The sequence below is a fragment of the Neovison vison genome, chromosome X (genome assembly GCF_020171115.1).
Source record: "Neovison vison isolate M4711 chromosome X, ASM_NN_V1, whole genome shotgun sequence".
Taxonomy (NCBI): domain Eukaryota; kingdom Metazoa; phylum Chordata; class Mammalia; order Carnivora; family Mustelidae; genus Neogale; species Neogale vison.
Window position 1 is genome coordinate 637,764 of NC_058105.1, and position 12,826 is coordinate 650,589.

General features: G+C 41.9%; 2 protein-coding genes across 4 annotated transcripts; both read left to right on the forward strand.

Moving 5' to 3' along the window:
- Nucleotides 1–259: 259 nt before the first annotated feature.
- Nucleotides 260–9,491, forward strand: CMC4 (C-X9-C motif containing 4). 3 transcript variants are annotated; one of them, XM_044235234.1, is made up of 3 exons: nt 260–348; nt 6,936–7,003; nt 9,133–9,491. In XM_044235234.1, the coding sequence occupies exons 2-3, from the start codon at nt 6,946–6,948 to the stop codon at nt 9,279–9,281; spliced, it is 207 nt and encodes a 68-aa protein (XP_044091169.1). In that variant the 5' UTR covers nt 260–348; nt 6,936–6,945; the 3' UTR covers nt 9,282–9,491. The 3 variants fall into 3 exon arrangements, with proteins under 3 accessions (XP_044091169.1, XP_044091170.1, XP_044091168.1); XM_044235235.1 differs by lacking the exon at nt 260–348 and adding an exon at nt 5,347–5,365; XM_044235233.1 differs by lacking the exon at nt 260–348 and adding an exon at nt 5,616–6,051.
- On the forward strand, nt 282–5,675 carry MTCP1 (mature T cell proliferation 1). Its single transcript, XM_044235232.1, has 5 exons — nt 282–348; nt 4,922–5,073; nt 5,195–5,365; nt 5,447–5,498; nt 5,589–5,675. The coding sequence occupies exons 2-4, from the start codon at nt 4,969–4,971 to the stop codon at nt 5,492–5,494; spliced, it is 324 nt and encodes a 107-aa protein (XP_044091167.1). The 5' UTR covers nt 282–348; nt 4,922–4,968; the 3' UTR covers nt 5,495–5,498; nt 5,589–5,675.
- Nucleotides 9,492–12,826: the final 3,335 nt, after the last annotated feature.

Consider the following 12,826-nt stretch of genomic DNA (forward strand, 5'->3'; position numbering starts at 1 on the left):
ACGCTCCGGGGACAGCCCGTTGAGGCGGCCTCGCCGCGCGCGCCCGCCGCCTCAGCCAGAGGCACGCTCCTGTGAAATTCGGTCCTAAGACAGTTCAGGTCTTATTTTGTTTCGCTTGGTCTCCAAGTTACGGCCCCTGAATTTTGTACAAGTCTCCCTGGACCGCTTCCGGTCGCCGGCCCTCGCCTCCTAACTTCGGTGCGGGTGACCTCGGCCCGGGATGCCCCTCGGCTCGCCCCGGGCTCACGTCCCGATCGCGGCTTGAGTGGCCCAGGGCGGGGGAACCTGGAAGTTTTAGCCTCGCTGCTCCTGAGGCGGATTAATTAGCCCGAGAAACATTATATTCATGTGAGTAACCTCTTCCAGAAACAGTGCTATACTGTATCTGAAAAAGTATCACTCCTAGGCTTGGCTGCTGCTCTGTTCTACAGAGGCTCGGAGGGCTCCTGCGCGTTCGCTGCAGGGCACGGGAATGGGGGACGCGAGTTGTGTGAAAGGTCTGGGATGGTCAGATGATACCGGTCGATATCCACAGTGTCAATTTGCGCAGCTCCCCTTGTCTCGATGATAGCAGACGTGCTGAAATTCCATGCAAAATAGGTTTTCTTTTCAGGAATGGCAAACGTGCCACGGCTAAAAGTACAGCTCTTTCAACTCCCAAGATCAGGGATTACACGTGGGTTGGAGGAACCGTGCTAAATCAGAGCGTTTATGTCTGTTGGATCGGGTTTTCCCTTCCCTGCGCAGTGTTGAAACCAAGCAGGCATGGCAGTACTGGAAAGGGAACATTCCCAACGTGCTCCTTGAAGAGGTGTTGATGCTTTGCTCTTTTCTCCCAACTCAGTTCCAACCCAAGTCCCCCCACAGACAGGGTCCGCATCCACTGAAATTATCTCTGACAGGTATACCGGCAGCCCCCATTTTTACCTAACGCAAAAGAATAACACGGCACCTCTTTCCATGATTCATCTTGGTAACGATGAACATTGGGCAAAACGTAAAGTGTGCAATTACATTGGACCCATCGAAATTTTCTCTTAAGTCTCGGTTTGTGACACATATATTAGTTACTGTTTGTGACGTGTACGCCCTGCCTTAATGGGACAACAGCAGCTCGTCTCATTATTATCTGTAGCAATGGAATGTTTTCACTTTATAAAGTGCCTTTAGGCACCTTCAACAACAAAAACACGTAGTCTTTCTTGCTGGTGTTAGTCAATCTCAAATATCATACCAACATTCTCCAACTTTTATAATGCTCGTGGCTACATTTTACAGTTCTAAAGGTTTGAATACATAAAAAGACTATTACAGCATGCTTATTTTTTTGCTACCTTTCCACGTAAACTACCCAAATGGGAATCAGACTGCACAATTCCTAGCTGTGTTCTGACTTCATGCAAGTCGCCTAACTTCTCTTTGCCTTACTTACTACCCTCATCTGTAAGTAGCCATAATAACAGTATCCATAAAACATAAAATAAGTAAGTGCTGACCATTATAATCAATACGTTGTTCATTGCTCATTTTACACCTCAGAAAACAAGTGTAGAGACATTAACATGTCCCAATTCCCAAAGCAAGTGGCAAAATCAGGGCATGTGCTCTTAGTAACTTCACCCATTGTGATTAAATCAGTTGATTGATTCACTTCAAAGAAAATAACTATGTTCAACCAGTTAGTGTTTACAAATTGTTCAAACACCTGGAAATGGAAGTAAATTATACTTTTTATAAGGAAGGCTTTCTATGTCGTTTATCATCCATTTAATTTAACATGAAATTTATTAAATTTTTCCTTCAAATGAAATTATGAAATTATTTCCTTACTAGGAAATACTGTGTCTAGACAAGTGTGGTCTCTGGCCATGACATCAAGGTGACCCCCATGGGGACTATCTGCTTTAGTGCCTTAATGGAGGATAAAGCCATAAAAGCACTTTTTTAATCCATTTGAATTTGCAGATGGTAGTATTCCTTTGAGTTGAGTGAAAGAGGTCTATATTAGGTATTATATTGCATATTGTACCTGAGTTTATCTTGAGGATTTTAGAGATTCATCTTAGTTCAAGATGTTCTGAATTTTGTGAACAAGTTTCATGTGCAGAAGAATGTTCTCTAGTCAAATGAATTTGGGAAATGTTATAATAAGGTTTCTTTACTGTGTGACTTGCCAGAGTTTTTACCACACTTATGAGCCTTGTGACTATAAGATTCCCAAATGTATCTGACCAAGGAAAAAGTTAGGGGCAAGTGCTCCAAGAATGACATTTTAGGGAAATGGTTTCCAATTTATACAACGTGTGATTGTATGATCCTTCATCTTAATCTTAGGCCTTCAGCCTTTGGCTTGTGCTTATGCAGCAGCTTCACCATGAGTGGTGACACACTTAAGTGCAGGGACACGAGCGGGAGTTTGTTCCTCGGCTCATCCGACAGATGCCCAGCATGTTGGCCTTTCGGTCCCAGCAGCATATCACACGGCCTTTCTTCTGAGAATATTTTGTAGTGACTCATAGGCCTCTTTGTTGTAATTCACAGTAACTCAGACTATCATCTCCAATTTATCTGCCCTCTATATCACTGGAATCATTTCGTTTTGATGTCAGTGCAACCAGTAAAATTTTGCTTTTCACTCAAAACAAGCTTAAAGGTCGATATATTAGTTGTTGACTATCTGTGAAGGTGAGATGGTAGTGAAACTCTTAATACTTAACTTGGCTTCTATTTTTTTTAATGGCCATACTTATTTCTTTTGTACTCAAAATCCAGACTTTAATATATATATTTTTTACATTAGTATTTACTTGCTTTTTGTTTGTATCTCTCCTTTCCACAGTCCTGGGGGAAAGGAGAGGCAGAACAATTGTATCTGCTAAATGGGAAAAAATGACTTTGATAGAATATATGGTTGTATAATATACCTAAAGAATCTGTCTCCACCCACGTATACGTGGTCTCTATCTATTTCCCCTCTCTGCTCCACGTACATATCCACTCACCGTGCACAGGAACACTGACTAGTATGGACACTACAGGTGCCCAGTACTACTATATCATTCCTGTTATGGAAGACCTTATAATACTGTATTTGAGGGGAGACAAGGCTTGTGAAATAAGCAGAGCAAATGTACGAAAGCTATTTATAATTAGAGGCCAAAATATGAGCTAGAGCTGAGACATAAACGCTGCAGTAGTCCTAGGAGACACGAAGTTTTCCTAGAGAAGGCAGGCACCTGCATCTGCCATAATAGTACTGAGACAGGCAGAATGGCTTGTGGAGGCATGTTAGGCAAGTAGAAAGCTCAAGCAAGGATTTGGAGCTAGAAATGAGCCTACTATTTAGGGGAAAGTTTGTCTCAAATATAGTGGCAGTGGTGCTTGCTGAAATTGGTGACAGATAGGATGCAGCAACCAAAGAAGAGGATGAAGTCCAAGATAATTTGCAAGTTTTGAGTCTGTGAGATCAGGAACCTTAGAGAAAACTGGGATTTGGTGAAGGAGAAGGGGTTCTTTAGGTGAGTTTGCGATGAGAGAGCCCAGTAAGATGGGTTAGAGAGCCTTACCATGGGCTCAGAGCCAATTCCATTCAGGATACAATGGGTGAAGCAACTATGATGCTCTGAAATCAGACCACTTAGTACATCTCTAAAACACATCTTCCTCTACTACTAGGGAAGGAGAACTAACAGTGATAAGAAAGAAAAAAACAAAAAACTTCTGTCCTTGAAAAGAGGGCTTGGTTTGGCTCAATTAGTTCTTTCAGGCTTTTTCCTTGGCTGTATCATACCGTGTTCTGGCATCTCATTTGCTCTTGGCAATCTCAGTAATGGTTCAGCAACCTTCGGAGATGTGCCGCAGTTCCTCTCCTGTCTAAAGGCCACCTAGTGAGAATAGGAGGCATTTGTTCGGTGGGGCAGATCCCCCAATGCCATATCTGCTCTGTCAGAGGAAGAAATACAGTGAAACCATGCCATGATGCTAGGAGCCAGGTACAAGCTATTCATTCCTGCAAAATGCAGGTCAAGTAATCGCGAGGCCCTGAAATGAGATCCAGAGCTAGGCAGAAAACCCTTATGGGGTTAGAGCCGAGTCTGCGTTATGGAAAGAGTTTGCCCAGGAGATTTGCTTCCTTTACACCTCTCAGATGGCGGAGGCCTTTTCTGGCCTTCTGACTTGTGAAATCAGAATTAAAATGCACACCTCTGTGGAAAAACGGGTTCCGGTGACATCCTGAAGCATTATTAAAATGAAACAGGGACCTAGATGGATAATCATCATTTGCTCTCCGCTCCCAATCACCATGATCCCCAAAGTCTTTTGCAGCTTCAGAATCCCATGAAGCTACCTTAAACATTTTCCTTAACAAGAAAACCCCCTTCTGGAAATGCCCAACTGCTATCAGTAACCTTTCTAAGTAAGCTGATAAATAGGTTGTTTGTCCTTAAAAGAAACTTTGAATTTTAATTTAGAAAGCAATGCACATAATTCAGCCTTCACAATCCTTTAAAATGGAATTGCTTGAAAGGGGCTTTTACCTGGGGAATATGGCACACGCATCCATCGCTGCCCAAGTAAGTGCCTGTGCACACTCCGTCGCTAACTGCATTCGGTTTGTGAATGCAGAGACTGTGACAGCACTGCCCAGCTTCCTGAGGTGCTAGTCCTCCATCTCCACAGAGCTCCCCACTGAACTCGGGAGCTGAGTGCTCCACAGGCAAGAGTTAGCGTGACCTGAGGCTCTGCGGAGTGGCACTTGAGTGTCTTGATGAGGTGGCCTCAGCTCCGCGCAGGCTGTGCAAGTAGACATGTACGAGTTTTTGTTCTGGTTGGTGGTTGCTAGTTCCAGGTCACCTTGCTCACTGGTGAGTTCATTCAAACCCGAAAAGTCACACCTGTGTCCTGTGCGCGGGTGCTGCAGGCTTAGGTGGAGAAAAGCAGGGCTAGAATTGGAACCCAAAGCCCAGAATGGCAGGAGAGGATGTGGGGGCTCCACCCGATCACCTCTGGGTTCACCAAGAGGGCATCTACCGCGACGAATACCAGCGCACGTGGGTGGCCGTCGTGGAAGAGGTAAGTGTTTACATTTTGCTTATTTTTTAAAATTGATTTTGCTTTTAAGCAACTTGGTTTGTAACCAGTCTCAAAATTCTGAAATCTTTGCTTTTATTTTTGATCATTTTTTTTCCATTAGGAGACGAGTTCCCTAAAGGCACGAGTCCAGCAAGTTCAGGTTCCCTTAGGTGACGCAGCTAGACCAAGTCACCTTCTTACCTCCCAGCTACCTCTCATGTGGCAACTCTACCCTGAGGAGCGCTACATGGATAACAACTCTCGCTTGTGGCAGATCCAGCATCATTTAATGGTACCCATGTTGCTTAATCATCTTCCATTGTACTGGGGGCTCTTACAACAGAGAACTCTATAAACTTTCTTTTTCTGACAGGTCAGGGGAGTACAGGAGCTGTTGCTTAAGCTTTTGCCTGATGATTAACCTGGTATGTATTTCTATTTCTCCCCTGTTCTCCCTTTTTCTTTTTCACTCTGTCTGTTTGGTTGTGATTTTAATGATCTACTTTGTTTTCCAGGTGCTGGGATTCTAGGAAGATATGCTCCTCTGTTCTATTCAGTATATGGCAATCACTTCATCCACCACTGCAGTGCACCCACCTGTGGGCCTGGGGGGAGGGACTGGGTTGAAAAACTGCTCAAGAACACAGAAGCTTAGGAAGGGTCATGAAGAACACCACAAGTGGAACTGCAGAGAGGGGGTCACACAGGCAGAAAGCAAGTCAAAAAAGCACTTAGTCAGGACACGTAACTTGAAATTGACTCCTTTGGAAATTGCCATAGAACCATTAATGGACATCATCAGCTGGAACTGGGATCTGATGAGTCCCACAAAAGTCAGCACCTGCTACAGAACAGATGCCCCGATCACCAAGGACTTGGTACTGGTTTAGAGAGAAGAGAGCAGCTCCTAGCAGCATCAACATCTATGTGTCGCTTATTTGCCCTGCGCAATTCACCTGCCTTTCCTTCTCCCATCCTGTAAATATCCCAGGTTTTGCTCCAGTGTTTCCCCTCCCAGTACTGACCTAACTTGGATCTTACGGAGAACTTAGGGGGCTCTGAAAAAAGAGGAGGTTATTTGAATTAATGAAATGGGCTACAAAGGCTTCTGGGCCTTTTTCCTTTCTGAAATTGTGCCTTCAAATTTTTAGAGATTGCTAATCAAAATCGTGGGCACTTAAATTCATTCTCTGGCTACAGATAAATAAGTTGGTTTCTATAAGAGCACCTTTCTCAGGAAGTAATAATAGCACCAAATATTACTGATTCCTAGGAAACCATTTACTACATGATAAAGACTTTTCTGAGTTAAAGTAGTCATAACTGTTTATGTACATTAAAAGTAAGGTTTTATTTTTTTAAAAAATCTTGGGAATCACCTCTACCATGTATTGAATCCTTATTGCCTCCGTTCCTGGCTAGACTATTCTGTGCACTTAATCCTTCCACTAATGCTTTGAGGTATATAGGGATGGCCCCCGTTTTACATATGAATTATAAGGAAAAAGGCTCAAGGAGTTTAATCATTTACCAAGGGTGGTTCTGAGAATGATAGATCTGAGCAGTGGGCAAACCTATTGGTCTGTGGCATCGGCTCCTTTAGCCTGCAATTGGTTTATGATATTCAAGATGAGGTGATTGAATTCAAGGTTTTATTTTCATGTAAAGCTATTTATGTCTTCAAAACTGAATGAAATGGATATTATAAAAATACAGTTGATTCATCCTATGAATGGGAAGAGTATTTTTTAGTGCAATTGTTTTCTAGCATACCTGGTTGTCTCAAAAGAAAATCCAATCTAGAGGGGCTTTCAAGTCTTTATGGATAAAAGACAAAATAAAAATCGTTTTTCTTATTTTAGTTTTCTGGATATGCCGCAGAAGGATCCGTGCCAGAAACAAGCCTGTGAAATACAGAAATGTTTACAAGGTAGTATGTTAAATGCTTTTTTATATTTTTCTACTTTATCTGTGAACCAACTACAAGAGACCAGCTTTTCTTTTTATCAGCAAATGATATGAGCTCCTCTCAAAAGTAGTATTTCTGTAATTATCCTGAAGATTTTTCTCATTGTTTCAACAAAGATGCAGAAAATACAAAGTGATATGATCCAAGCTTCATGTTTGCGATCCTGGTTATACGGTAGAATCTTTAAACTACATTAGACTAAAATCTTTAAAATACATTAGAACCTTTAAAAAAAGCTCTTGCCTAGAACAATTGAATCAGACTTCCTGAAGAGGGTTCTGGGCAGGAATCAGTCTAAAAAGCTAACCAGGTTATTTTAATGTACAGCCAGAGTTAAAAATTACTAAGCTGAGCAAAGTCCTTTCTTAAAAAGATTAGTTTTAAATGGGTTGGTTATACTTCACTGTGGCTGAAAACCCACTTTTTAAAAGCGATCACATTAGAAATGGGGGTTGAAAATGCAACTGGAGTTCAGGCTGCCAAGTCAGCAACTAAGTCTTCTAAAAAAGCAAACTTCAACTAAAGCATATTTGATGTGATTTGTCCACTTGATTTTCCCCCTAATTTGGTTCTAAATTGGCCAATAAGTTTGACCAAATGCTAGAGGGTTTTTTTTAATCAGTGAATGATTACTGGCAGAAGAACAGATGGAAAAGCTATAGAGCTTTCTGACCTTCAACACTGATGTTTTTAACTTTTCCCATTAGTAAAGTAATAGAGAAGGGTCTGAAGGAAAAATGTTAAGAACTTACCCAAAGATTCACTACTAAAGAAAACCCTTGTTTGTATACTTCCTTTGCCTTTTAACTTTCATTCTTAGACTTTTCATTTTATGATGTGAACAGTATTTCATAAAATCTTAATCTACAATGTTGATGTATAATGATAGTAATGCTACTTTATTCATCCTTTTCTTTCCTCCAAATTTAAGAAAAAGGAAAATGTTTTTCACAGCTTCTTCTCCCAAATAAATTCTTACCTTATTTGAATTAGCAACATATGGATATATGTATATATATCAGGACTGAGTTAGCATTAAGCACAGCCATAGTGTTTTAAACATATTAAGTCATTTAGTCCTTTCATCCATGAGGTGGATGCTGCTCCATTTTATAGATGGATAAATTGACACAGAAGTCAGATAACTTGTCTAGTAAGAGGTGCAGTGCGGGTTTGAACCCTTTTGGTCCGACTCCAAACTTGGACTCAGCCACTCTGCTATATTCTTTCTAGTCAGAATTAGTGTTTGTTTTTTTAAAATCTGGGACTAACTCCCATGCACCCCATTTTAGCACTGGGGAACTTGGATCAACTGCAGCTGACCTAGAACCTTTAGGTCAAGTTCTCCCTGACTTAAGGTCTGTGTATAGTAGGAGCTCTACATATATTTTCTGTAGAGGACCAAATAGGAAATATTTTAGGCCTTGGAGGCCCGAAGGTCTTTGTTGTAGAGAGTGTAGGTGGGAATGTGGGTGTGTATTTGCAACCCTTGTAAAATGTAACCATTCTTAGCTCACAGCTGTAAAAAAGCTCCCTATCCAGAGACTGCAACTTCCCCCTCTCTGTTGCACAGACTTGGTAGGGACGTCCCACAGCCACCACTGTCCTAGAAAAGGGTATGTAAGTTATTAACCTGAAAGAAAAGGAAATTTATATGTAAAAATACCTTTCAACCACTTTTATTTTTTTTCTTTTTAAAGGTTTTATTTATTCAACAGAGAGAGATCACAAGTAGGCAGAGAGGCAGGCGGAGAGAGAGAAAGGAGGAAGCAGGCTCCCCACCAAGCAGAGAGCCCGATGCGGGGCTCGATCTCAGGACCCTGAGATCATGACCTGAGCCGAAGGCAGAGGCTTTAACCCTCTGAGCCACCCAGGTGCCCCTCAACCACTTTTAAATCATGCTTTTTTCCCCCTAATTGTCCTGCTGACTGGTCTGTACATCAGAAAGAATTACATGGATTTGGGTTAACCCTCTTTCTTCCAGGTCTGTAGATAAAATGAAGTGAAAAGGAGTGGGAAGCACTGATCTAAACTTCCCTGCATCTGAGTTCTATGAGATCATGACTAGGGTCTGCCTGTCTGTTTTGCAGCCAACAACTACATGGAATCTAAGTGTCAGGCTGTCATCCAAGAACTGCGTAAGTGTTGCGCTCGATATCCTAAGGGAAGATCTCTCGTCTGTTCGGGATTTGAAAGAGAGGAGGAAGAAAAGCTGACACTGAAGCCGACAACAAAGTGAAGTTCTGCTGAGAAGTTCAATGCTGCACCATGTATCCACCAAGCAAGTTTGTCTCCCTCTTTCTTTGGGCCAGGTAGCAGCAAATATCAAATAAAAAAGTCAACTATAAAAGTTAAGGAATATGTCATCTATGCAGAACAGATAGAAATATATTAAACATGTAGAATGTAATAAAACTGAGCTGCTAAAATAAACCTGTTAAGTGAAAAATTTTGGTTTGGTACTTGCGATATTGTGACTTATAAGAAATATATATTTGGTCTTTATCTCCTTTCCTGGTACACAGCTCCTAAAACCCTTGGAATTTCCTAAGTGATAATAGTGATAAAGGTGTCTTGTCACATTATTGAGGTGACTTTTGCATAGTAACCTATGCATGAGGACTGGTTGCCAGGGGAACCAACCCTGTGATTAGAGGGCTGGAACTTGCAATCCCACACTCCCCTTACCTCTGGGAAGGGGAGAGGGACTGGAGGTTAAATCAGTCACCAATGGCCAATGATTTAATCAGTCATGACTGAAATGGAGCCATACAGAAACTCCTGTATGTGGGACCTTGACCTTTATACCTCTTCATCTAGCTATTTATCTGTATCCTTTATAATAAGCTGGCAAATGTTGAAGTAAATGTTTTTGAGTTCAGACTGAGCCCCTAACCTGGGGGATCTGACACTAATTCCAAGTAGATAGGGTCCTAACAATTTTGTAGGACACCTAGTCAGTGTCCACTGGGAATTGGAGAATTGCTTGATATAGATGTTAATGAGTTGTCTTTAGCCTTTACCATTCATAAAACTCGTCCTGTGTTAGGTGAAAAGACACCCCTCCAGTGCCACAACCATGACACGTTCAGACTACATGCTGTTGCATTTCCAGTAATTCAGAGCACAGTGTCCTTCCAGATGCCAGTGAGAGCATTTCTTTCTACTTTTACCTCCCCACTGCAGTGCCTAGCAAGAAGACACTTAATATTTGTTCAAAGGGTGGTAGGAAAGGCCTAGAAATGATTCTTGTAATGTTCAACAACCCCTAATTTATCATGAGAAAACTGAAAAAAACAAAACAAAACAAACAAAACACTTCATTGGAAGGCAGGCAGCAACAGAATTCTTAGGTGTTTTATCTATTATAATCAAAACGTTACAGCGAACCCTCATGTTAATACAAGGCTGCTGTAGGAAGCCTGTTGACAGTTGTCAGTGACTTCATGTGGTGGTGGCAGAGTGACAGTATCAAACAGGTCATTTGCTTTCCTCGAACAGGTGCTAGAACCACCATCACTCCAGCCTGCCCCCAGAAGAAAAAGATGACTTTCTAAGCAGAGACAGAAACACATTCTGATGTGTCCCTTAGTCCATTCGGGCTGCTGCAAGTCCATTCTGGCTTATGAACAACAGACATGTATGTATTTCTCACAGTTCTAAGGCTGGAAGTCCAAGTTCAAGGCAGCTCCCGTGTCAGGAGGGGAGCGAGCAAGCTTTCCTGAGTCTGTTCAATAGAGGCACTAATCCCAGCCATGAGGGCTCCACCTCCATGAACTAATCATCTCCCAAAAGACCCACCTCCAAATATCATCACCTTGGGTGTTAGGATTTCAACACAAATTTTTGGGAACACAAACATTCAGTCCAGAACAGGGAGGATCCTACATTGCCATGAATGACTAACGTAAAATAGTCTGAGATAGTCAAATACCATTATTATTTGAGACCAACTGTTCTTGTAAGCAGCATTCCCTAAAGTGTTTCTAGGAATTGCTGTCAAAGGCGGGGAGGGGACAAAAGGCTTCTGTGGTCAGATAAGTTTGGGGAATGTTACATTAGACGTAAGTTAACAGGTTTCTCTTCTCTAAGGCTTCAAAGCTTTCAATATGTTACTGTAAATTACGATTCTTTGAAAAGGACTAACTTGCCAATGTCCCCATTTTGCAGACAGCCCCTCACAGGGTGAACATTCCCCAGAGAGACTTGGAGAAAACGCTGCCTTAGAGAGGTTTGGTCCACAAACTAGGGTGACCGTGCTGTGTTCTCATGAAATCATTTAAATGAACTCTTGTGTGAACAGTGAAATGATTTAATAAAACATTTTACAACTATGTTTACATTATATACACATGTAAGTTACATTTAAAATTATCAATTGATAGCAGTGCTAGGATTTATACTAGGAATCACTGTATGATCAAATACATAGTTTTACTGTGCTTTATTACAAAATCATTTTTCAGTTAACTACTCAAGTTTCAGACTGTTTTAAACTTTTTTCCCTAGGGTATACTTTACTTGGGACTCTCAAAACTTGAAATAAATTGTTCCTTCCTATATTTAAGCTCAGTCCTGTCTCAGTTGAAGTCAACATCTACTGGCAGACATTAAATCAGATTCTTCTCTGCTATGATGAGACACAGCAAAGTAGAACAGCCATCAGAAAAGCTCAACATTCATCCAGTGTTTTTTCCGTGTTAGGGATCGCAGCACTGAGTCGCAGTCTCTACGGAGGACCTGGGAGGGAGAGACTAAAAACTCTGTAAGTGGGCGGGTGGTGCTAAGTTTAACCACTTGGTTAACTAGTAACTAAAGACCTCAGTGGGGAGGGCCGTATCTCACTACTTTTCATCCGAAAACTTCAGCATCCACTGATGAGAGAAGCTCCTGATCTACAATTATGCTGGTGTGACAACTCCCTTCCCCGCATCCACCCCCAACTCCTAACATTTAATCATCTGTACGCTTGTGTTTGGTATCTGGAAGGCATCTAAAGTTGCATGGCACTTAATATAAAAGGCTTTAAAGGCCTGTTAAGTGGTCACTTGTTTTGTTTTTTTTTTTTAAAGATTTTATTTACTTATTTGACAGAGATCACAAGTAGGCAGAGAGGCAGACAGAGAGAGAGAGAGAGGAGGAAGCAGGCTCCCTGCTGAGCAGAGAGCCCGATGCGGGGCTCGATCCCAGAACCCTGGGATCATGACCTGAGCTGAAGGCAGAGGCTTTAACCCACTGAGCCACCCAGGCGCCCCAAGTGGTCACTTGTTAACAGCAGAACTATAACAACTTGAGCACAGCTTCCAACTCTGCTTCAGTGGCTCTCCACCTTGGGTGCTCAGTGGAAACACCCAAAGGTGCCACAGTCCAGTGAACTCCGTCTGTAGGAGGAGAGCGTATCAGTAGTTTGTAAAACTCAGTAATCCTGATGGCATTCTTACCATTTTAAATTCAGAAAGGTAGACAGTTTTGGTGAGTCAATAAGTTGACTTTGCAGGTTTTTTTAAATGTGAAAAAAGTGCAACACTGTCAATTTTCTTCAGAAAAATAGTGCTCTTAAAATTCATGATTCCTTGAGAAGAACCAAACATCACAGAACATGATTTCTGGGCAATCAGGTCCAGAATAAGATACGTATCTTGTGCCCAATTCTCCGAGAGATCACACTAACGTTGTATAAACAATGAAGCCCCGTACCCGGACTTCATGACGGAAACCAAACTGGTAATTGGCAGAAGCAGCAGAGAGGGCAGCAGTCTAGTTTTGCCTTAAGTGAGTTTCCAT

Bases quoted from the DNA above. Each gene is read 5' to 3' on its own strand.
- CMC4 (XM_044235233.1), top strand. From the start codon at position 5,999: ATGTGTCGCTTATTTGCCCTGCGCAATTCACCTGCCTTTCCTTCTCCC. The intron at 6,052-6,935 runs GTAAATATCCCA...TTCTTATTTTAG, and splicing joins GCCTTTCCTTCTCCCATCCT to TTTTCTGGATATGCCGCAGA. The intron at 7,004-9,132 runs GTAGTATGTTAA...TCTGTTTTGCAG, and splicing joins AATACAGAAATGTTTACAAG to CCAACAACTACATGGAATCT.
- MTCP1 (XM_044235232.1), top strand. From the start codon at position 4,969: ATGGCAGGAGAGGATGTGGGGGCTCCACCCGATCACCTCTGGGTTCAC. The intron at 5,074-5,194 runs GTAAGTGTTTAC...TTTTTCCATTAG, and splicing joins GGGTGGCCGTCGTGGAAGAG to GAGACGAGTTCCCTAAAGGC. The intron at 5,366-5,446 runs GTACCCATGTTG...TTTTTCTGACAG, and splicing joins AGATCCAGCATCATTTAATG to GTCAGGGGAGTACAGGAGCT.